Source organism: Sorex araneus, chromosome 1 (genome assembly GCF_027595985.1).
Source record: "Sorex araneus isolate mSorAra2 chromosome 1, mSorAra2.pri, whole genome shotgun sequence".
NCBI lineage: Eukaryota > Metazoa > Chordata > Mammalia > Eulipotyphla > Soricidae > Sorex > Sorex araneus.
The window spans coordinates 101442693-101467869 of NC_073302.1; the positions used below are offsets into that span (position 1 = coordinate 101442693).

The 25177-nt window shown below is 52.0% G+C and overlaps 1 protein-coding gene across 1 annotated transcript in view; it reads right to left on the reverse strand.

The window, feature by feature from the left end:
- Positions 1 to 891: 891 nt before the first annotated feature.
- Positions 892 to 25177, reverse strand: part of SEMA5A (semaphorin 5A) — a 446471-nt gene continuing 422185 nt past the window's right edge. Inside the window, exons 18-23 of the mRNA XM_055132169.1 lie at positions 22281 to 22499; positions 17526 to 17696; positions 15944 to 16099; positions 14711 to 14758; positions 8998 to 9209; positions 892 to 8265 (exon numbers count right to left, since the gene is read on the reverse strand). Coding sequence (XP_054988144.1) covers positions 8146 to 8265; positions 8998 to 9209; positions 14711 to 14758; positions 15944 to 16099; positions 17526 to 17696; positions 22281 to 22499 — 926 coding nt within the window. The 3' untranslated portion in view covers positions 892 to 8145. The remainder of the gene's footprint in view (positions 8266 to 8997; positions 9210 to 14710; positions 14759 to 15943; positions 16100 to 17525; positions 17697 to 22280; positions 22500 to 25177) is intronic.

Genomic DNA, 25177 nt, shown 5'->3' on the forward strand with positions numbered 1-25177 from the left:
GCGGGAACAGATCTCATATTCTTGTAGCCAAGTATTCTGGGTCTCAGAGCTGGAGGACGTCTAAAGTCCATTAGGAGGCAAGACTTTAACTGTACATTCACCTGGGTATTCTGTGTGCGTGTAGATGAAAAACTCAGTACTGTGTTAGATGGATTTAAAAATAATTAAATTATGCTTAATTCGCTATATATGTCTGATGATATACAAAAATTCTGGCCTCCACATTAAAAGGCTTGTTTAGCCGATAAAAAAAATCATACATCCATATCCATATATAAGGGCATATACATACACACATATATGTGCGTATGAGCATACACATATATAAACTCACAGACTTAAAAATATGCAGTTAAATTGAAGGAACATGAAGCTAAGATGTGGCTCTCAGCTCATCAGGCTGGCCTTCCCCGCCCAGGTCTCTTGAACCGCACCCCTGCTGGTAGACAGTAACCAGTTCTTCCAAGGAAAAATGGAGCCTTATGCAACAAGGAACAGCCCGTGCGTGGCATGCAGCTGAGAGCTGCGTGTGCTGTAACTGAGTGAGTAATCTGCAACAGCATCTGAGCCCCACTCCTCCCAAACCAAAGACGATGACAAACATGGCATCATTTCCTTCTGTCACGGAAACAGCTGCCAAGGTCCTCTGCTGCCTCTCAAAATCTGCCCCTGCCTCTCCGCATCTTCATGCAGCTGGGTTTGGCAGCAGTCACGCGGTCTCAGGACCAAAGAAGGAGCAGGACGTGTGAGGGGTCGTCCGGGAGGGGTCTCACTCATCTGCCCGCTCAGCTGGAGATGAACACCCTCGTCCTCCTCCAGTCGGCGGACACAGCACAGCTGGGGATGCAGGAGATGTGGGGGCCACAGAAAGAAAGCAACCAGCAAACTGTCTCCTAAATGACAGGGTTTATTTCACTGCTCACATACAATAGAATGAGACAACTATTTACATAAAACATAAGTACAAAAAATATAATACAATTTATACTCTGTACATCATCAGAATTCTCTTATTTTATCCCAAAAAAGGTTGGCAGAGAGAGGGAGAGATGGTGGAGAGGGAGTGGCTATGAGAGCAGGATGCTGCACTGTTCGTCGGCTCGCTCTTTGTGAATTTCTTGATTTTTTTTGAAGAAGAGGCCGAAGAGCGCCCTGGGGCCTAGAGAGGAGCACCTCCAAGAACAGTGCGGGAGCACCACGATCTCAATGCAGCCACAGCCGAGCTGCTTGTACTATCATTTAAAGGAGCGTTCTTCTTGGAGTTGGAGTTTGGAAAAGGGACGAGTGGGCTTCTGCTAACTGGTGGGCTCCCCCACGCCCAGCACACCCACGGGCCTGTGCCTTCTCCAAACTTCTGTGATGGAAGCACTGCAACAGGCAGTGAGCTGGCTGCCCTGACAGCTGTCCCTGGTGTCCTCGGCTGACTGCAAACCGTCAGTGCACGACATCTCTAAAGGGTGTTCTCAGATGCAGAGTTGGACAACTCCCAAGGAGCATCTGAGATCACGGAGCAGATGACAGAAAACACTAGAGAGTGAAGACTACTGGAAATTGTGTTGTACCTTTCCAACAAGGCTCTGAGGGAAGTCTTGAAAATCAAATATAAGAACTGAAAACATGTGTGGTAAGTCCACTGTCCCGGGAAGAAACACAGCAATCCCAAGGCAACCAGGCAACCAAGCTCTATGTTCTCCTTCAAAGAGCAATGCTATCTCCTTCGAAAGAAGCTCCACGATGATTCAAATATAGTCTTTTAAAAATTAATTTTAAGGCCAGTAACTTTCTATCATGAGACTTTGGAGAAGTTGGGGTTTGGGGGAAGGTTCAATTAAAATTAAAAAAGAAACAATCGCAAATCAGTTTATTTTGTATCACAAAACAGCAACAGCAAATTAACACAGAGGGCATATGACATTTTGGAACAGCTGTAAAAATTACATTAGGTGGCATGAGCAGGCAAATTTTGCTCCACACATTTCAAGAATCACATATTGGACCATGTTTGTGCATTTGGGGGAAAGATGATGCAGTTTGGGTGACAGATGTGGGAACTTGAACTGAAGTTCATACTGTGCTTTCTTCCAGAAATGCAGAATCCAAGGCCCATTTGGGTCAACAGTCATGGTATATGGGGAAAGCAATGAGTGTAGGAAGAAACTCCGGTTAATGCTCTCATTCTTAATGAAGAGTGAGGGCTCTGCGAACATGTGACACTGCTTGACACCGACTCAAAGGAAGAAAAGGGGATGTAGGGGGTGGTTCTCACTCCCCTCCCAGACCTGTGTCTGTCGTCCGAGGCCTGTCATGATCTCCCGAAAGGATATTCAAGACTTGCCCATCGAAGGACAATAACAAAACCCTGAAGCACTTACAGACATCGCGATGACATTCTCGCTACAGACCAGATTCTGGGGAATCTGTGGGGACACATGAGATGATAGCTATGTTGGTGGCTGGATGCTGGAAACTGGCTTCCCTAGACTGAGTCCTTCATCACAGCCATCCTCCCCACTGGGGGTCAAACTCACTTCCACAATGATGTGCGCTGCTTTTGTGTTCATTCCTGAGTTCAAAAGAGGCAGGTGAGAATGATGTTCCTCAACGGACAGCCAATCAGTCTCCTGCTTGGAATCACAACCCACCAAGAGCCAGATGAAATGATACTTATCATCTCAAACAAGGCACTGGCAACTTGACTACAGAAGAAACGGCACACACAGAGGGTGGCCAACAATGCTCTCTCATGACACGACAGAAGGGGAGCTGGGATCTTTCCAGAGTCCAGACTTTGCTCCCGGTTAGTATTCATCTCGAATTTGAACTACCATTCCTCTAATATTTGCAGCACTGTCATCATAATCAAAAATACTAAGGATGAACAGTCATGTTAAAACTATTGGTTTTAAATGTTAAATGTTAGATGTTAAAACATGGGCGTCCAGACTGAATATGAAAACATGGAATAAATTGGATTGACTGCCCTGTGTGCTACTCTAAGGACTGACAAAGATAGCATTTTTTCTTTCCTCTCCCCCTTGGAGGTCATCAGGCATCCTTGAATAGCTGCCCCCATCATGTCAATGAAGTAAAATATCTGTCAGATGAAAATAGGTACTGACTGGGTCATAAGTAATCAGTTTTACTGCTTTCTACAGGAGGCCTAATGCAATCTCTGGGAATCCCTCTGTGTGACAGCTTTCACTAGATCTGCTAACTCTGTGCCAGGCTCTGAATTTTTGTTTCAATGACTCTCCAAAGACTGAGCTCTATTTTTGAAAAAGAACAGGTCTTCCGTTTTTGATACTTCTGTCATGGAATGTCCATTTTTATAATACAATATAGGATAACTGAAAAATCTTTCATCCATCTGTTCCCCCAAATACGCATAACATATTTTTAATACAAGTTCATTTGAAAAGGAGTATGTGGTAATTATTTTAGAATTGCTGGCCAGTAATCCAACATTACATCTTGTTCCATTACATTTCAGTTTTCAAAAGAGAAAAGAAGCAGGATTAAAGCAAAACATACATTTCCTGAGTATCATCAGGTTAGCAAAATACATCATCTATTGGGTCACAATTTCATAAAGGTATTTAAATCAATTACTACTAATGATTTCAATAGGGAAGAAAAGCATAAATAAAATCCACAATGGTCTCTGGTTTCCATATTTTTTAAATGTGGCACCACAATATGCAATATTTGCCATTCCCTTCTGTGCTTTTCTCAGGTCAGAGTGGATGATGCCTGAGGAATCCCCATTTCACGGCCAGTGACCAGAAGCAGGAGGCTGAGTGACCCTCTAGAGCCCCATAATTGGTAAACATGGGTCACTGCTGCACACCACCACACTTGGCAACAACGGAGTCCATCTAAATCACCACGAAACAGTGGAGATACTGGAAGGGGTGCTGAGCAAAGAAAGGATGTCTGAGAAATTCAGTTAGTTTCACTGGAGAGAGAAGACAGTTAACACGAGTTGTTCGAGTCTTGGTCATCTCTCGCTTAGTAGACCTGGGGCACAGCCCCCACGAGGACCACTGCTCTGAGACACACTCCTTCCCTGGCACCCAGACTGGTGTCTGATATCTATAGGGAGGTGTCCCAGGTCCCCCTTTGGAGAGAAAATGATGAATTCATGGGAGCCGTCCCAACCAACTCGCCCTACACGAGGAAACACTGGTGTGGGAAGGACAACTGAGACTGATCCAAGCCAATGACATGGTGAAGAGTCAATGCTGCAAGTGGTTTCACACGAAATGCTCCTGAAAAATGAGGGAAAAGCTACAAGGAAGCACCAACATGTACAACCCCAACAACAACCAGTGTGCACTGAGGGGGTTCACATAAGAAGGAATCCAGTTGGAACTAGAACTTGAGAAAAGGAGTTTTAAAATCAGTTTATTTCAAAAATAGGAGGGGATGGGGCAGGAGCGGGGAGGGGGAAAGAGGCTCATGAATAGAGAAAGAAATGACATACTCTGAGTTGGGTGACCCCAGGACAAAGTGCCTCTCCTTTGACGTCGACAGAAGATATTAAGATGTGTGAGTAGGGTCCCTGGGCACAAAGGATTCCCTGGGATAAGGCTCTGTCTATAGCTTCAAAGAGGATCTGGTACATCGATTCTACCAATCAATCCAAGAGAAACACCATGGTTTTGATACCCAGGGGAGAGTAAGGAAATGGGACACCCTCTGCTGAAATGTCAACCCACTGATCCAGTAGATCCCAGAAAAATCCAAAGATAAACCTCCCCAGAACTGTGTCCATAGGTCACGGATCTCCAGAACTCTCTATATAGATCATGAATCCTGGGAACTGTGCATATAGATCATGGATCCTGGAACTGTATATATAGATCACAGATCTCCAGACTGTAAATAAAGATCAGGGATCCTGGAACTATGGAATATGGATCACAGATCCCGGGAACTGTGCAGAGAGATCCCAGATTCCAACTTGGGTCATTGGTCATGCTTGGACTGGGATGACTGGGCTCCCTTCTTTGTAATCTCTGACCCATCTGACCTCACGCGGTGGCTTCCTTCTCTGTTGGTGTCATGTAGGAGCCAGTGGAACCCTGGCTACAGGTCTCTGACCCATATGATGGGTCTTATGACCCAGTCTTTCCAGAGCACCTTGTGGCGCCCAGAGTGGTGTGATACTGTTTAGGGGTGACCAGCTCCCAGGTCCACCAAAGCCTGCCTCATCACAGCAGAGAGTGATCAGGCGGGCTGCGTGCCATGCTCAGGGGACACGTTCTTCTCCCTGTAAACTGTGTCCCCTGGGTTAATGCTCATCATCCCTCAACTAGAAATAGGACCACGCACTACACAGGGACCACAGCATGGGTTCAAGTGTGAAACTAAAGCAAATTTCCTAGGGAAAAATCCACCTCCACCTACCTCCAGAAATAACCCTAGAAATCAATGCATAATCATTGCCGTTCGATGGCAAAGAGGCACAGCTTAAAACTCTAGAGTATAATTGTGCCATGTGAACTAAGGACGAGAGAGAGAGAGAGAGAGAGAGAGAGAGAGAGAGATAAAGGAGAAAAGAGATAGATGAGGAGAGGCGAAGAGGAGCAAAAGAAAGTGGAAGGAAGGAAAGAAAAAAGACAGAGAATGAATAAAGGTACTCAGAAACATGAGTAGGACCAGCAAGATTTCAGCAGGAATTTCAAACTTCTGACTTAGAGAAGAGCTGCTCTGTGAAGAACGTCTGGTGGGGGATTATGGAGGTGCTGGATGCATACGTGACCGTAGTCACACAAAAGCAAGCTACCTGTCAGTGGTTATGATACTTAGAATATAGCTAGAATTATTCTAAACTGTTTCATAATCTGTTAAACAAGGCGAAGGGTGGGCAAGGCCAGTCTAAATAGTTTTCCATGGAATGGAGCGTGGTGTTGGGGGGGGGGGGTAGTGGGGAGGATTCCTGTGCAGAGAACCTTCTGCACATTTATCTCACAGAGATATGTCATCAACAACATGTGAATCTTTTTTGGGACCAAGTGTTTCCTAGTCACTGACTGAGGCTGGGGGGCCACAGACAGCATCCCCACACTCCCCTCACAGCCAGCACTGCTTCCTGAAACAGCAGAATCTTAGTGGGAATAAAATTACCTGTAAGTGTAGAAAAAACTGAAGTGGGGGTAGGGTGAATGCAAAACAGCTATAACGTGTTTCCTGGCAAACGTTTCTCTTACAGTGTGGCACGTAAGAAAGCAACGGGCCCGTCCCAGGAGTCGATGAGAATCCCACTAGGAAGCGCCAGAAAGCCATCTGTCTCTGTTCCACCTCCTCGGCGTGGACACTGGGTGGGGACAGGGCAGTCGCACACTGCCTTGTATGAGGACTCGGCTTGATCCCCCCACCGAGAGACCCAGAGCACCATGCCTCTGCAATCCCCACGGCTGCCAGCGTCGCCTTCCGTTACCACCTCGACGTTAGGAGAGGGTTTACTCTCCAGGGCAGAGCTCCGTCCTGAACTCCGTGCTCTTTGCTACCAGACACAGGGGTCTCTCAACACGGACACTGCCGTTTCTTTACACTGGGTGGGCTCTTCTGACACCTTCTCACAGACCTGAAGGGTCACTTCAATACCAGGATGTGTCACTGTCCACTCAGGCCCTGATCACAATGAACAGTCATCGGGTCAATATCTTCCCTCTTGTTCTTCACTTTCAAACCCTGCCTGTAAGTTATGTATCCGCTGTTGGCAACAGATCCTGCTTTCCCTTCTTTGGAGCCCCCTTAGCACTCCCTCGCTCTGATCAATGGCTGATCAATGATCAATGCTCAGAGTTGTGGAACTATCTCGAGGCTTCTTTCCAGGTGCTCTGGCCTCCCTCTCACGTGGTACGGGTGGACATGCCGTTGCCACCAGGACAGCCATTGGGAGCAGGGAGGTGGGGTGGGGGATGGGGTGGGGGTGGGCGGGAAGGCAACACTGAGATAGGAAACGGAAGGCACCAGAGCTGAGCATCACCCCCTCTCCAGAACTGGACGCAGCAAATGACAGTGAGGACCCCGGGGACCACTTCTGTATGTACAGCAACGGTCCACAGGAAGCCACCTTTACACATCAGTAATGCTCTGGGTAGGGGCTGATGGCTGACCTGGGCTTCTACCGGGAAGAAGAAAGATAAACTTGGTTCCTACTCGAATGTTAGTACTTTAGATACTTGGTCTCAGTGGACGTCCTGGGTGTTGGGGATTTTTCTTTGCAAGGAGAAAGGAGATGTGAGTCTATGTAAATGCTAAGTAAGTGGTTATGTTACAGACTGGCTCTTCAGGATGCTACTGGGGACAGGTGGGCTCCCAGACCATGAAGACGGTGGGGTGTCCCCTGTAATATCCCCAAATCCCAATAAGGCTACTTTCTAGCAACCTGCAGAAAACCTTCTCTTCTGTCGTGACAGAGCCTTTGCTCTCCATGCTCACGGCCCGGCGTTAACACGGCAATGGTTTCTAGACCCAGGGGGGCGCGTATCATGTCACTTTTCTTCACTTATGCAGGTGCAGGTGAAATTGGAGTCCCACGCTTCCTTGATAAGGATCCTCCCGAATCCAAACACACGATGATCACTCCCAAGAATCCCAAAGCATCATTCAGATTTGGGAAGAAAGGAAATCTCAAGGGGGAATGACTGTATGGTCCCACCCACAGTCTTCGTCGTACCAAATCCGATGGACCCGTGCACTGCTGGTGGAGGGAGAGGTTTCTCAGATAAAGTGCCTATTTTCTTGAATTCAAACATCATGAGATTCACGCTCAAGAGCAAGATGACGTTCGTGTTTCTAAAGACTCCTTCCGGTGGAGAAGGGGAGCAGTGCATTGATTCAAAGGCTCAAGGAAACAATGGACTTGTTAGAAAAATGGACTCAATACAATAAAAAACAACTTCCCACCACGGTTCACTCAACAATGATCAAGTATAGCAGACCAGATTTTTCACGATGCCATATTTAGATTATTGTTGCTTTTAAGGACGTGTATTTTCGGCAGCCATGGGACACAGGTGGCTTGAAATGCACTTAAAAATGGATCCAAACCTCATCTCAGAACTCTCCAAAACATGGGCAGTCATGGAGCACAGGTACTGAGGAATTCCAGGAAGCTCCCACTGGGAAGAGTTATTAGTACTCATCATAGTTATTGAGATCTGTGAAGTAGGCATTAGAATAGGTCTTCCCAGTAAGATGCGGGTTGAAGTATTTGTTTCTTTCCTCAAGGATCAAGTTGTTTTTGTTAAATGCCTATAAGAAACAAATTATTTATAAACACTTAGTAGTATTTCAGAAAGAGAAGAACAGTTAGCAGTTGAGCCTTTGATTTTGAGCTCTCTCCTTAGACATGCATTACTTGCCTTGCACACCTCGTCACTAAAGGGAGGAAGCTGCTCAAAGTAAGTAGGTCTTGATAAATCTAGGCCCTGAAGAAACGTAAAACTCTAGTGATACCAAATTGACAAATACCTTGTGTGTCTGTTAACAGATAACCGGGGAAAGAGGTGTGCTGCTTTTAGATGACTATGAAGGGGTACTCATCAGAGACGCTCAGCGAACTCCTTTAAGTCAATGCATGTGAATCCTGATGACCTCACTGCTCCCATTTTCTGAACTCTTCAAAGATAATGACTAGAGGGGCTGGAGCGATAGCACAGCGGGGAGGGCGTTTGCCTTGCATGAGGCCGACCTGGGTTCAATTCCCAGCATCCCATATGGTCCCCTGAGCACCGCCAGGAGTAATTCCTGAGTGCAGAGTGAGGAGTAACCCCTGTGCATCGCCGGGTGTGACCCCAAAAGCCAAAGATCAGGACTAGAGATGCCCTTCTCACTCGTGGCTGCGAAAGCCACCCGCCCCACCAAAGAGCTACGCTCGTCCCAGTTGGAGGGCACAGATGGAGGGGAGCAGGAGAAACAGGCAGGCTGGGAGGCACGGGTCAACTCTCCAGCGCACGGCGGAGCATTGGGAAGCGAGCCCCTTACCTTGATGGCCTCCACCGAGTCGTACTTGTCCAGCTTGTTGATGTGGTTGGTGATGCTGGTGTTGAGCGGGGCGGGGGCGACCGGGTGGATGACGGTGGCGTCGTGGGACTGCTGCTGGTAGCGCTGGCAGTAGGTGTACACGAGCAGCGTGAGGAGGCAGCCCAGGATGGAGCTGCTCAGGCCCACAGCGATCATGTGGAACATGTTGAACTCTGGGGAGGCAGCGGCGGGGAGTGAGCCCGGGGGATCCCGCGCTGCCCGCCCCCCCTCCCGCTGCCCGGCGCACCGCGAGGAAGGAAGAACAGAAGCAGCGAGTGCCCAGAGCCCTGCCACAGCAGGCGGGGCACTTGTCCGGCAGGTGGCTGCCCCAGGTTCGAGCCCTGGCACTCCGTACTGACCCCTGAGCCAGGAATAAGTGCTGACAACTGCTGGGTGTGAGCCCCCCGCCCCCGCCCGAAACAAACTAAAGGGAAGACAAAAGGAGAAGGCCGTGCCCGCTCCAAAGGCAGACGCACTCCAGGTGGGCACTGGAAACGGGCAGGCACCAGGGGGCTTCTTCACGGTGAGCGTCGCCAGGGAAGCATCGCCCGGGGGACTAGAGTCAGCCTTGGGAGACCTCCTCCCACACCCAGACTGGGCGCCCTCGCTTCCACTGTAATAGTAGTAGAGTCTCTGGTCCAAGCTTCCAGGGAACAATTTCCATGCCCTGTGACAGGCCGTGTCCCCGAGTCCCAGGAACAAGGGGATGCGGGGCCCACTGCCTCCCATCGCCTCTCCTTAATATTTCCTTTCACTGTGGCTGGAGCGACTGGACAGTGGGTGGGACAGCTGGCCTTGCCTGCAGCTGGCATCCCCCAGCACCCGCAGTCTCCTGAGCCTTCCCAGGAGTGAGCCCTGAGCACAGAGCCAGGAGTGAGCCCTGAGCACAGAGCCGGGAGTGAGCCCTGAGCACAGAGTTGGGAGTGAGCCCTGAGCACAAAGCCAGGAGTGAGCCCTGAGCACAGAGCCGGGAGTGAGCCCTGAGCACAGAGTTGGGAGTGAGCTCTGAGCACAGTTAGGAGTGAGCCCTGAGCACAGAGCTGGGAGTGAGCCCTGAGCACAAAGCCAGGAGTGAGCCCTGAGCACAGAGCCGGGAGTGAGCCCTGAGCACAGAGCCAGGAGTGAGCCCTGAGCAAGAGCCAGGAGTGAGCCCTGAGCACAGAGCCAGGAGTGAGCCCTGAGCACAGAGCCAGGAGTGAGCCCCGAGCACAGAGCCGGGAGTGAGCCCTGCTGGGTGTGGCCCCCAAACATTCTTATACTGAAAACAGTGCTCATTGACTTCATTTTTTTGTTTCTATTATGTTTGTGAGCACGCACACACACACACACACACACACACACACCCCTTATACTGAAACATGCAAATGAACACAGTGGAGAGAATCTTTTTCCCTTCCTACAGGACACAACTGTAACTAATATCTGCTGAGTGCTTCCATGGAAATTCTGAATACTGGTGCATGCAGGAACATATACCTGTCATGTGTGCCTGTGCGTATGAACTTCATGAGCACACGTCTATCATCAATTGTATAAAAATAGGTCTGCATATGTGTTCACATATATACATGAACCGTATGAGCATAACTGTTTCCATGTAGCATTATTTTTGGTCTGTTCTTTTGAGCCACACCCAGTGGTGCTCTGGACTTATTCCTCACTCTGCACTCAGGGACCACTCCTGACAGTGCTCGGGGGACCATATGTGGCGCTCGGGATCAAAGGTGGGTCAGATGCATACTAGGCCAGAGCCCTACCCACTGTACTATATCTCTAACTTCAAGTACTTTCCCCCCCCAGTTACAGGATATATTTTGGGTACAGGAAAGTGTTTACACCAGATAAGTAAGAGATTTCTGCTAAAGCAGTCATGCATTATCTTTAGAGGGTCATGGGAATGGTCCTCTTGTTATATTTAATAGAATCTAAAAGTTATTTAATAGAATCTAAAAGTTATTTTCTATACATTGTGAATATAACAATGAAAAATGTGAGGCCGAGAACTGTTGTTTCTGATGTGGGACTGTCTTGAGTGACATCCAAATAAGAAGAGCAGGCCTGTGTAATTTCTGAGTAAGAGGAATCCTCCTTGTGTGGGGAAACCCCTCGCAGGCTGTGCAAGCCCTTCCGTGGGCCTGTGGCCGGGCTCAGGAAGCTGGGCACATGTGGTGACAGTGTGCAGGGCAGAACATGACCTTGGCGATTCCACCCTGGATGGGTCACGTGGTCACCTGCCTTGCCACGTTCTCTCCGCCCCTCACACTACTCGAGGTGCGGTGTCTCCAGTGCCCCGATCTGCCCACCTTCCCCAGAGCTGGACGGAGTCCAGTCCCCTCAGAGCTCCTGGGTGCCCCGGGTCCCCAGAGGAAACGGCCTGCAGGTAGGCCTGGCCCACCCAGGCCGGGTATAGCTGCATCGTAACCACCTGGGACCCTGCACAGGGATGGTGCTGGAACAGAGGACGGTCCCAGGTAAAAGGCCCCCCGACCTGTCTCCAAACTTCTAAGAGGGACCTTCGCTGCCTGGCCGGCATTCAGGAGCTGGTCCTGAGACGGGGACCCACCTCTCCCCGTGCACAGACCCACAGAGACCCCCTCTGGTGCAGCCAACACAGGCAGGACTGAGTGCCCCAGAAGGACATTACTAGAACATTCTCCAGGTATCACCCCTGCCTGGCTCCTCTCAATGATGAGCTAACTGATGATTCGGTCCCAGGTTGAACAAAGCGACAGAGTTCCATCAGTCTTTGACCTATACTGCCTTTTCCTGAGGACTCTGGGCTGGGCACTCCTGGCCAGGGGCAGCTAGAGATGCTCTGGGCCATCCATCTGGTCCCCACATGGGAGCTTTGCTCCAGGAGAGTGAGAGCTGTTCTCGCCTGTGCCAGAATCTTCCGAACACGGGTTTGGGGTCCCCAGGGCCAATGCTCCACACGGATGGAGTAGGCTGGCCGCGCTGATAACACTTTATAGGGGCACTCGGGAGAGGTGGGGGCTCTGCCCGCACAGAGCCTGTCACTGGGCCCATGAACCATTCCTGCAGGTGGCTGGGGGAGCTGGGGGCAGCGATTATGACAATGATACAGACTTGGTGTCTCACGCAACTAAAACCAGCTCTCCATGCCGACCATTCCCACAGCCTGCATTTTCCTGCTCCGGAAGAGACAGAGCCCATTAAATCTGCTGAGTTTGCTTGTTGGGGCTTTTAGCTTCCAATTTGCTGTTCTGCTATTATTGGTCAGGAAAGCTGGAACAGTGAGTTACTATCTGGTTGCTTTAACCAGCTCCTTTTTTGGGTGTATAATTTGGCTATTTGTTTTCTAACAAGCTGGAAAAAAAAAACCCACAAAAACCCTACAACCTTCTTGTCTCCTGGAATATCGCTAGGCTTCCTGGCTACGGAATTGTTTTCGCCATCAGTCCTGCCTGCAGGTGCACGACGACACCTCCTGCCCACTTCTCCAGGGTGCCAATGTCAAGGGTTCTAAATCAATCACAAGTTCTGACTCCCAGAGAGCAAGGAAAGTGGGCACACGAGCAACACTCATGAGGATGGACACTACAGTGGGGTGATGGGGTAGCAGTATTCTTGGGAATAACGAGGGGCTGTTCTCTGTGTGTTAACTTAAAAGAGGGTAGATTTGGGGGGGGGGGGGACAGAGTGATTTCTTTCTCAAAAGGGGGTGGTAGGCCAAAGACATTGGGGGAACCTCTGGTCTAATCAGATGCTCCAGAGGTTTAACTTGGGGATGTGCAGAATTGGGCAACCTGGTTCTGGCACTTGGAAGTAGTATTTTATGACGGGCTTTGGGCCATTTCTCCTCAACACACACGGGCCCCAAGCCGAAGCGCAGGGGACTAGCCCGGGAAGAAGCTTTGATCTTAGCTGAGCCAGTTGCTCGTGGACAAACCAGCCGATTGAGTCCTGGTCCCGTCTCTGTTCATGGCAGATGGCCCCCAGCAGCTCTGCCTCATTCCCTCAGGCTGCCTCTGAGGACGGAAGGCCTTGGCCCCAGGGTTTTGTCCAGAAGTGTCACCCATCCAGGTCTGTTGGGCGTCAGTCCCAGACACAAGCCACTCAATTGTGCTAGCAGGACTCTTTGCCAGCAGCCAGCTCACATTCTGATCTGAACCTTGGCTTCACTCAAGGCAAACTTCCCCGTGGCACCTGAGCCAGAGGGCTCAGCTCTTACCCACAGGGTCCCCAGTTACAAAATGCAAATAAAGACACAAGATTACCATCCCTGTTCTGTAACTCTCTCAACCACAGCCAGGTCTCTGGAAACTAATTTCTCACCATGGATCTGCAGCCAACCACGGTCAGCCCCAGGCCTGCAGATTTAGCTGCAGAACTGCAGGAACTGGCAGAAGGGACCTGAGTCCCACCCTCCGTCCACACTTCACGGGGCATTATGCGAGACGGACTGCACGGCCCAGAGTGTGCAGGGTGCAGTGGGACCTATGGTGTATGACTTGCCGTGCGACCCAGCTATACGGTGGAACATGCTCGATTCCAAACTCTCCTCCACATCCACGGGCCCACCTAAAGATCTGTGGGATCTGGCAGCTGGGTGGACGCTCTGTGGGAACTAAAATGGGACAGTCCTGGCTCCTGAAGTGCCTGGTGTACACAGTGACTGATGCCACACTCTGGGGACATGACGAGGGCCTGCTGGGAAGTGTGCATATTCATCCTGCAGCCGCAGCCCACACTGGGGGCTGCCACTGTGGATCAGGCATCAGACACGACCAGGGTAAGACATCCCACCGTCTTGAAGTTACCGCGGCTGCTTTCAGAGGGGGCTCAGGCTACTTGCCCGCCCATTTTTAGCTCAGTACCCCTAACTCAACAGCCCTCACAGAGCGGCTGACTCAGCAGACAGAAGGCGGCAGATGGAGACTCAGAGTGGTCAGCATGGCACGTTCGTTCCCACAGCACACCCGGAAGTGCCGTATTCTCTGTGCACATGAGCAGACACTGCAGCCCACTCAGCTTCCGGGACTCCCAGGGATGGATGGATGACGGTGGTGGTGGGCATCTCTCCACACAGTCTCCGTGCGGACATTGGCTCTGATGGCCCCAGGTTGCCAAGGGCTGGGTGAGATGAACGGCTAGTCCCTCTCTCCCACTCAGACAAGACAGACAGATGGTGAAGTCAGATTTATCACCGACTCTAAGCAGCCAACATATTTGTCCTTCGGGGTTGTGGGGGGTTTTGAAAAGAAGTACCGGAGAGATGTAGACACCGTTGCATGCCCCACTGTACTTCTGTCTTGGCAGCAGGGTGCAGACTGGAGATTACAGGTCTGTTCTAGGAATATAAGCAACCCGCCAGGGTTCTGCTGGGCTCAGGGGGGATGTGAGTTGAGCTCACAGCATGGTAGCTGGTGCAGTTCTAGGTGGACACGCCCTCGGACCGTCTGCGGTGGCTCAGGGAGGGCCTGCTCTAACCAGAGGGCGGGGCTGGAGGGTCTGTGCTTCTGTCAAGGCCCAGGGGTGCTGATGTAGGGACCCACTGGAGAACTACTGCCCAGTTGCCAACCCTTGACTTGGCCTTTGGCACCAGGGATTTCTCTGGCCTGTTTTTCAGCAAAAATGTAAGAAATAGATGGGGAAGGAAAAGCATCCGAACATGTAAGAAATTGATTCAAAGCAGCCAGAAGGGAGAACTTACCTCCACACCTCTTTTCTTCAACGCTACTGGATCGGGCCACGGAAACTTCTGGAAACCAAAAATTCAATCACGATATATTAAAGTGTCTGGAAGGAAGCTGGCCTGAACATTTCCTCTGCAAGATGTCTAACGAGTTCTGAGTTTTCTCGTGAGTCAAACCTTCCACCTCGATTGATTTGTTCATTTACAGGAGTGGTCCTGGCAGTGCTCAGAGGTGGCTCCTGGCTCTGGCCAGGGGACCATATGTGGTGCTTCAGGTCACACCAGGGTCACTGCAGCTGCTGCCTAGGCAAGTGGCCAATCTCTTGTGCCACTTCTCTGGCCCTAGTATCATTTTTTCAAGCCTGATTTTTTTTTTTTTTATTGTTGTTTCCACCAACCTGTGGCTGGGGCGGTCGCCCAGACACGGAAGCGGGAGACTGACCTCTGCGACTAAGCTCTATTTCCCAAGTGGAAGACACGCGGCCGCGTCTGGGTCAGGCCTCAACCTCTAGCGTCGCTCGTGCCGCGTCCCAAGGTCTGCAGTCGGGACTGAAAGGACCCAGAGGGATGTGGCCCTGACCCCGTGAGAGGACACGGCAGGTGGCATCATCTCTACGATGCAACGTGGATTCCACACAGAAAAGCCTGAGGACGGGGCCTGCCATGTCCTCCCCAAGGTGAGAGGAATTTAAATTCCTTGCCCACGCATTTAAAGGTTGACCGAAGAGAATGGGCCTTTTGTCTGGGCAAAAAAATGAAGGCACAGCACTGTTTAAACACGCCAAGTAACTGCCTGTTTTGCATTTTGTTTGCAATTTGGCATTTTGCTTTCTGAGCAACTTTTTGCCTCTTACAGTGCCTGAAGCGATGGTGCTCAAAGACAAAAGCCAAAACAAACCCAAACAGCCCTTCGAAGTGTGTGAACTACAGGCACGAGTGCATGCTGTCCCCGGGACAGTCTGGGCTCAACAACCCCGCATGGCACGGACCCCAGAGCACTGCTGGGTGTGGCCCCCAAACCAACCAAACAAACAAGTAAAAGTAAAAAAAATCTTGTGAGTTAGGTGTGCGTTTAAACCAACCATCATTCCTAAAACTGCGCTATCATCGCCTTAATCCCCTCGAACCCACACGAGCTGATAATCTCAGTTGTCACCACTCGGAGACAGGTCAAACGCCCGTCTCTGAGTGAGTCACCTCCCTCCGGACTCAGGTTCTTTAGTTCATGCCGAGAAGCAGCTCTGTCCTTACCTGGGATGAAGTTGGAATCAAACACACAGGTCCGGCTCTCCGTGGCATTCCCAGAGCACTGGTTTCCCACCGGGAAGAGGAGCAGGCACTGGCGGGCACGAACCTGGATCCCAGAAGCATCGCAGGCTGACCAGCCTGACCACTCGGACCAGCTCTCTGTAGCGGCCAGAGAAAGACAGACACGTGACCATCCCCGGACACTCAAGACACACGCACCTTCCAGAACCTACTTTGAGTGGCTCTATCCGCAAAAGAGGCTTATAAAAAACCTCCAGTGGAAACCTCTTAAGCTTGCAGGAAAGAGTTCACATGTCTTGGACCAGACATGATGTGCCTAAAACACACAATTCTGCATCCCACCTTATTTTAACACTATTTAAATCTGTGGGAGAGAGCCGTCATTAGTGAGTCCGTGCAGAGGCTACCAGTGATGGGGAACAGAGAAATCACCAGCACAGAAACCGTTTCGAGAGTCCTGATCTGTCCTGTGGGCAGCTCTCCAGTGCCTTTCTGGAGAAGTCCCCGCTGGGCTGAGGGATAGAGTCAGAGAGATAACGGGGCGCCTGGGGGAGAAAGTCCCGCCTCTGAGAGGGCTGCAAGTCGCTACAAGTACTTTCTCCTTTGTTACAAAATAACGAATAAGTCTGCCGAGCCAGGATACAGGGCGGGCTGCGCTTGAGATGGAATTCACTTTATTTCTTGTTTACTGTCTGAGAAGAGCATAAGATCAGGGTGAGCCTTGGGAGTTGGCCAAAGTGAAATAAGGCAAGGCTGCCCACCCAGTGTGGAAGGTTCCGGCACTTGCCCTATTCTCCCCCCCCCCCCCCCGGCTCAGATGCTGAGCTGAGGGCTGGCACTCACGCTAAAGGGAGGAGGTCCAAGAGAGGAACCTGCCACAGGACTTAGGGCACACCAGTCAATGCGGAAAGTCCGTGCACGCAACTGCGGTTCATTTCTTTTCCCTCTTTCTCGATCCGAGTGCCAAGTTTGTGAGGCTTGGATTTAAAAATCAGACTGGTGCTTATATTCACCTTCAGGGAACTGTTCTTTAGAAAGAGGGAAAATGCCCGTTTCCGGAATGACAGTGAAAATAGTATTCCTTTTAACTAGGAAAAATAGGCATCTTTCAATATAAACGGAACCTCTCAGGAAGAAACGCAGGAACAGGATTATCATGATTGTTTTCTTCCTGAAAGGAGGAGTGTTTGTCTTTGTGGCGACATGAGGCTCGGAGAGCATCTCAATTTCATTCCCAGCTGTTTCAATACGCCAGAAAACAAATGCGTTTCTAGATGGGGCCAAGGACAGCAGCCCGCCTCGGGGACGCTGGTTCCGACCCAAGGTCTGTGGACCCAGAGTTCCCTGAAGCAGCTGCACCAAGCTCTCTATACCCTGCCCGCTGATTTTACCCACAGAAAGGCAGGCCAGCGACCCAGTGAGAGGCTTCTAGAAAACTGAGCTCTCGGCAAGTTTTTGCTGCCAGCTCTGACACTGGACCCTGGTGAGACGCAGATGCTGTGGAGGGCTGAGCCTTGGAGAGGGGGGAAAGGCAGCCCCGCCCCCGTCAGTGCCCTGAACCCACCTGGACAGGGCTGTGTGCTGCAGAGAGCCTCCTCCGTGTGCAGCCCGAGGCAGATGTCCCCTCCGTAGGCCGGGGCCGGGTTGGTGCAAGAGCGGGTCCGCATGTAGTGGCCGCCGCCACAGGTGGCCGAGCAGGTAGACCAGGATGACCAGCACGACCACATGCCGTCCACTGCAAGGGACAGCAGGTCACACGGCTTGGGAAACCCACAGACAGCCCGGCTGAGGCACTGCAGGGAGCCCGCCCTCCTCCTCCGCGCCCGGCCTCCACTCCGGGGGCCTCGTCCCAGGGAGGCCTCGGGCTTGGCACAGCCCGTCCTCCGGCTCTCTCCAGGCAGAGGCCCAGGGGTGGCGGAGGAACAGACACATGGCTCTGAACCGGGACTCAAGGCTATGAAGCTCCAGCTGCCTCGAAGGGCACGACCCCGCTGTCCACACGAGGCTTACGGCCAAGGAAAAGCAGCGGCTGCCTTGGGTTTGGACAGTGCTTTGTGCCAGGACAAGGGGACGGAGAAGCTGATGGTCCTTGGAGGAAGGACGTCCCGTAGGCACGGGCACTAACTCGAAACAGTCCCGGCATCCAGCCCCCAGGGCCTGAGTGTCTAGGAGAGACAATGGGAAGGACATCCCCCTCGCAGCCAGCAGGATGGCCGTGAAGGCGAATGGGCACTGCGGGATGGACTCAGAGGGGCACCGGGACACAGGCACTGGGCAACACAGCCCCTTGACTGTTTCTGTTACTGTCCCTAATCCCGAATGTTTAGAATTTGTCCACACGGGGATCTGGGCATTTGGCGGCTGCTGGGGTTGGTCATTCTATCTGAATCAGGGGATGCACTTCTTCCCTATCTTATAGTAGTGTTTTTACTACAATTAAACTATCAAAATCAACAACAGAGGAAGACTAAATGTTCAAGGTGACAGTTGGCTTCTATCATCACACTCCCTCTCTCAGCCACAGCCCAGGGAGCGGAGAAGCTGACAGACAGCAACTCTTGGATGACAGTAGGGTATTTATTTGAGTTCACATCTCAACAAACGCTTGTACCACTTACTCTCTGATCTGGTCTAATAAATCTGTTCCCCCCAAACACACACCAACTGTTCTCCTGCTATACCAGTGAACTAGAATAGAATTGTTTGGTGCTGAACACAGAGAACAGTTCTTTAAAACAGAAAGAGTTGGGGGGACCATTTGCAAGAGAGCCTGGTTCCCAAATATTCCCACACGCTCCCTGAACCATAAGGTCCACTGTACCTCTCCAGTTTTAATTTGGATTTCATTGCTCTCAGGGATATATTAAGAACTAGAGAACAGGTGCTTCCAGAGCAGGGGGAAATTAAAAGGGAAGGCATACACCTTCACAGCACCATTTTCATGGGTCTAATTGCCCTATGTCCCCAAACCAATTCGAACCCAGCCCCATGCCAGGAAGACTAGAGAGTCATTTCTTCACAGGATTATTCTACATTCCTCCTGCATGAGCCAATTCATTTTCTCCCACACTCCCAACATTATCTTGGCACTACAGTTTCAACCTCCTCCTCGAGAGCTTTGGGGACGAGGAGCAAGGGGGTTGGTACTGGAGGAGAATGGCTACTGAGTCCTGTCCTAAGGATTCTTATCGGGAAGGCAATAGCAGTTTTGAAGGAGAAATGGCAGAGTGGAGGGCAGAAGAGTGAACAGAGCAGATTAGCAGAACTGCTGGGTTAGTCTTCAGGGCCGAGAGCCCCGTGTGAGAGGGGATGTTGCACAGCAAGGGAGCAATGTGGCTCACCCGTGCTTGGAGGTGGTTCCTGCCTCTGTACTCAGAAGCGACCCTTGGTGCTCCTGGGGGAGTATCTGCTACTTCGGGGGGGGGGGGTCATGTCAGGCCAGCTCTCTGCAAGGCAAGCGCCATTCTTCCTATCTGGCCTAAACTATAGCTGAAAAAGGCATTCTACATTAATCAAATTTATTTCAGTCTGGCTTCAAATCATGATGAGAAAACATTTTTTTTTTTTTAAACCACATCCAGTGGTGCTCAGGGCTTGATCCTGGCTGACTCTGAACTGAAGGATCGCGGCTGAGAGGCTCAGAGGAATCATGTGAGGTGCCCGAGATTGAACCCTGGTCATTTGTGTGCAAGGCAAATACCTTTCCTGCTATGCTATCACTCTGCTCATGCCCCCAAACTGTTTTAAATTAAAGGCACCATCCAGTGGTAACCCCAGCCCCTGGATGCAACAGAACAAAGCAAGAGTAACACCACAGAAAAGGGGTGAATGGGGGTGGGTTGAGCAGCTCTGGGGGTTTCCTTGCAGCTGAGCGAGGGGTGCTACTCGTATCACCCACCCCTGCGCTGGCCCTGGCACTGGGTAAGCTGACGGGGACTCTGGATCTTTCCACAACCCTCTCTGGAATCTGGGCTTTCAGAGAGAGAAGGAGGACAGGGCTATTTCAAGACATTAAGGTTATGTACACATGACACTGGCCCGGCCACCAAATCTACTGACAGAAGCCAGCCAGCCGTCCATGTTAATAGCTCTTGAGACAACGCTGAGCTTTGCACTCAAGCTCCAACCGTGCATGTGGGTGCTATGGATGCTTCTGTCAACAGCACAGACAGCTTGTGGCTGGGTGCTGGGAGCCAGGGTGCGAGCAGCTGCCCGACATTCCCCTGTGGCCTCGCCTAGGCTTTCAGCCTGAAGCCTCGTAATCGTAAAGTCACTCCAGGCACCCCTCCCAGACCCAGGGGAGGAACCCCGCCACTCTCCCTACGGAACTGTGGGAAAGATCTGCCTCTGTGACCTTTCCCAGCGCCACCAACCGGAGGCCAGGACATCTGGAGGGTCCAAGGGAAGAGGCTCTGGAAGCTGGAGAAATTCAGGCCGAGGGCAGGGGGGCTGAGCACCACTGTGGCGCTCTGCACAGAGCGGGGCTGGTAGGCTCCTCCCGAGCTCGTGTTTCCCCGTGAACATGCATCTGTGTCTCTTCGCTTGCTTGTTCTTCCGAGCTTGTGGCCTCTCCTGAACACACATTTCTTTCCTTCTCATCCCCTCACAGCTTCCTCAGGACGTTGTTTTCAATAAAAACTATCTTGCTTTAAAATAAAGTCTGTAAGATCTATCTTGCTGTAAGATAAATCTGCCCCCCCCTTTTTTTTTGCTTTTTAGGTCACACCGGTGATGCACAGTGCTTACTTCTGGCTCTGCACTCAGGAATCACTCCTGGCGGTGCTCAGGGGACCCTATGGGATGCTGGGAATAGAACCTGGGTCAGCTGCGTGCAAGGCAAATGCCCTACCCGCTGTGCTATTGCTCCGGCCCCAAATCTACCTTTTTAATCACATTTATTTACCTAAGTATCATTGCTTTACCTGTGTAGTCCCACTCACATCCATACGGTTCATCCATCACCCACCCATCCACATATTAATTTACTCATCTAGATCCCATTCCCCTGCCTTCCCACCATCAAATTATGGATAACATTATAATTATATATTCTCTATCCGGCCAGCCGTTGACCAACCCACTCGTAACACACCTATCTACCATCTCCCACCCACCGATCTACCCCTATGTCTGTTCACTCGTCACCTGCTCCTGGTCCAAGGATCCATTCATTCACCCGCTGATCTAAGCAACCAACGCTCCCTGGTCTCGACGATGTGCCCAGTCCTTGCGCCAAGAGGTCTGACACTCGTTGGTGCCTCTAAGGAAGCTGCTCCACTTCCCAGTTTCTGTGCCTCTCAAATGCTGCCTCTGGGTTAGGACTGACCCCCGCCCCCATCTCGGCTGGTCTGTCTGTCCAGTCCTACCGTTCCCTCAAGTCTCCACGGAGGCAGCCTTGGTTCCAGGTGATTCCCCCAGGATTCCAGGTCCTTGGCTGGCAAAGCCACAGCCTCACGTCACCAAGCACACGGTGACCCTCGAGAGCAACACGGCTCCCTCGGGTCCTGTCTGCCCTGGGTCGATGTGTCCTCCCTCCCTCGGGTCCCGTCTGCCATTGCCCGAGTCACTGTGCCCTTACTCTACTCTGCGGGCGTCCAAACAGGTCTGCTGAGAAAGCAAATGCACGGGGCCTGGCGTGGGCTAGCAGCCGGGGGTCCAGGGCCCAACGTTCTGTCTCTCCACGTACCAAGATACTATCGTATAATTCCAGGGTGTGCCAAGCCCGGGGGTGGAGGCTCCATGGCGGGTGCCTGGGGCTGTCCCAGGCGTCCTTGTGACGAAAGTGAGGCAGCCCATGCAGTGCAGTGCAGCCCTCGGGATGCGGGGGGTGTGTGGGGTCAAGCCCCCAAGTGTAGAACGATCGCGGCGGCCTCCCAGGGTGCGTGCAGGAGGCGGGGAGGCTGGCAGGCCGGCGAGGGCACCGGAGGCTGTGCGGGAGGGGAGGCCGCATCCAGACCACACGCATCCCGGCAGCCCCCGGGCGGGCAGCAGTGCCTCTGCAGGACCCATCTCGGGAGAGACCCCCGTGGGCCACCCCGGGGCACGGCCCCCCGGCGGAGTGCGCGGGGTGTGGAGGCTGGGCCTCGGCGGGCTGCAGGCCAGGAGGCGGTACCGCCCCGCCAGGCACCGGGACAAGCACCCGCACAGGGCGCCCGAGGGCGCTCCGGCTTCTGTCCAGCCAGAAGAGACGCAGGAACGAGACCAGGCCGCGGCGCACATGACAACCGCGCGGGGCCAGCGAGACGCTCCCGTCCGTGCAGTGCTCGCGCCGGGCGGGGTCCGAGGGGGCCTCCCCAGCCCTCCCCTTCCCGCCGCTCACCTGGGCAGGGCAGGATGTTGCACTCCTGGTACTCCAGCGACGGGCCCAGGCAGGGCAGGCCCCCGAACTTGGGCTCGGGGTTGTTGCACACGCGCTTCCGCTGCCGGATGCCGCGGCTGCAGTCCCGGCTGCACTGCGACCACGAGCTCCAGGCCGACCAGGCCCCGTTGACGCTGTGCGCAGAGTAGCGCCCCGCGCGCAGGAAGTCCCCGGACAGGCCTGCGGAGAGGCGGTCAGCGGTCAGCGCGCGGGGCCACGGCCCGACTCGGCTCTGGGCCCCGCCGGGCGCTTCCGAGACCTCGGGGTGCCCCCACTACTCACACACACGCGCGCGCACACACACACACACACACACACGCACACACACACCACACACACGCACACACACACCACACCCCCCACACACACCACCCCTCACACACACCCCCCCCACACCACACACTCCACACACGCACACACATACACACATGCACACACACCACACACACACGCGCACACACACACCACACACACGCACACACACACAAACACCACACACACCACACCCCCCCCACACCACCCCTCACACACCCCCCCCACACACCACACACTCCACACACACCCCCCACACACATCCCACACCCCACAAACACCACACACACACTCCACACCCGCCCCACACACCACACACAAACACCACACACACTACACACAAATACCACACACACAAACACCACACACAGAAACACCACACACATACACATACAAACACCACACACATACACACATACACACACAAACACACACACAGAAGCTGCAGTTGGGCACCCCCTGCCTCAGACTCACAATTCTTACTCTCTGATGGCCACTACACGCAGCTCACCCATGAATGCCCTTTGTGAGTGTGGTGCAGCCAGCGCCCGGCCGTGGTCTTCAGGAGACCTGATTCTGAAGTCACTTCGATGAGGCAAGCCACAGACACGTTTCCCAGTGACAAGGCAACTCTCTCACTACCCATATGCCTCGTTCCCCCTTGGGAGGGGCTTCCCGGGCGCCACGTGTTCCTGGAAACGTGGACGAGTGGGTCACACACGCCTAAAGCCGGGCCTTCCCCTGCTTATCTCCCACAGCGAACTCAGTCGGTGAATCAGGAGTTCACTGCATCCGAAGCACAGAGCTTCCGGCCCCCAGCACAAGGGGTCCCTGAAGGGCTTCTCCCCGTCACTGTCATCTGTCCTGGCGTTCAGAAGGCGCCTCGAGGTGCTTCCCAAGGAAGAAGTAGAGCAGCAGAAGTGAGGGCATCTGCTCTCTCTCGCTCTCTCTCTCTCTCTCTCTCTCTCTCTCTCTCTCTCCCCCCCCCCCTATGCCCACCCCTTTTGTAGGTATGGGGTTGCTGGTACGAGTCTTTCTTCCTGGGTCAGGTCTGCTTTAGGTAACCAGAGACTAAGTTCTCACTTGTGCAGATAAGAATATCTAACCACTTATAATACAAAAAAAAAAATCAATATAGTTCTTAAATACCAATGCAACACAAGGTCTTCTCAAACAATTCCTAAACTGTGCAGCTTTCTCTAGACTTGCACAGGAGGCCAGCGGGTCTCTCATTATTAAGCCACTTCACGGTTTATTTAACTTCTGCCCAGAAACCTACACGGAGGCTTCTGCAGAGCAGACGTATGATAAACGCCTTTCTGTGGTGGACCAGCTCTGGCGTCGGCGCAGACCAGGCATGCACAGGTGAGCCTCATTCCCCGCGTTCCCCGCCAACAGAGCCCGCTGTGCGCTCCTAAGGCGTCCACAGCAAAATGTGTGGGTGCTCGGTGAAACCTGAAGCCATCCACACAGGAATGTTCCCTACATTCGATCAATACCCAGGTTTCTTCTGGCAGAAACGTGGGGTTTCTTTTATAACTGTCTATTTGATTTTTCCAAGGTTTATATTGTTAACATTTAAAATAAATGTTAGCTTTGGTTCTGCCTGTCCTGGGGAATGGAAGAATGAAAAACTCTGTTATATTCTTCAAAGAGAACAGAGTTGCTGGAGAGAGGAACACTTTCATTTACTCTCTCTTGCATGTTCTGAGGGAGCATCATGCCAGATGGTACTGGGATGGGGACAGGGGCTGGGGGTGTGAACCCACCAGGCTGGTGGTTCAACGCAATGGCCGAAAGATTAACGAGGATATGCCAGTGGTGCTCCTGAGGCCACACAGTTGGTGCTTGGAGGGTGCCAGGCTGCGACTGATGATGCTCAGGGTACCACAAGACGATCACACCGGGGTCAGTGGCACGCGAGCCAGGCACCCTAACAATTGTACTAGCTCCACTTTCTTTTCTTGTTTTTTATTTGGTTTTGTTTTGGGAAGTGCATCTGGCAGTGCTCAAGGCTTACTCTTGGTTCTGTGCTCACGATCACTCTGGAAGTGCTCGAAGGACCATGTGCGGTGCTAGGAACTGAAGTGGGGTTGGCTGCATGCAGGGCAATTGCCCTACCTTCCATACTATCTCTGACTACCACCTTCTCTTCTCTATCTGCTCGCATCAAAAAGAAGACAGCTTCTACTAGTCACTCTGAAATCAGAGGACCAGTGAATGAGTTAGAGTCGAGCTGCCAGACTCAGAAAACAAAACACGGGGGTTCAGTTCAAGTGAGATTTCAGAGACACAACACATCATTGAATGTGTATAGTCCAAGAACTGCAAGGAGCCTTTTTCAACACTAACACAGAGCCGGAATTCCAAGTTAACTGGGCTCTTCGTATTTTTATCTCCTGGACCCAACGAGATCACAAGATCATCACTCATGTAAGATAAATCTTTAAGATGGTTGTTCAGTTATTTATCTCTTGGTATTTCATGACATAGCTCTCCTAATTACAGTAGGATTTTACAAAATGAAGAAGAGTCAGTATCATTTT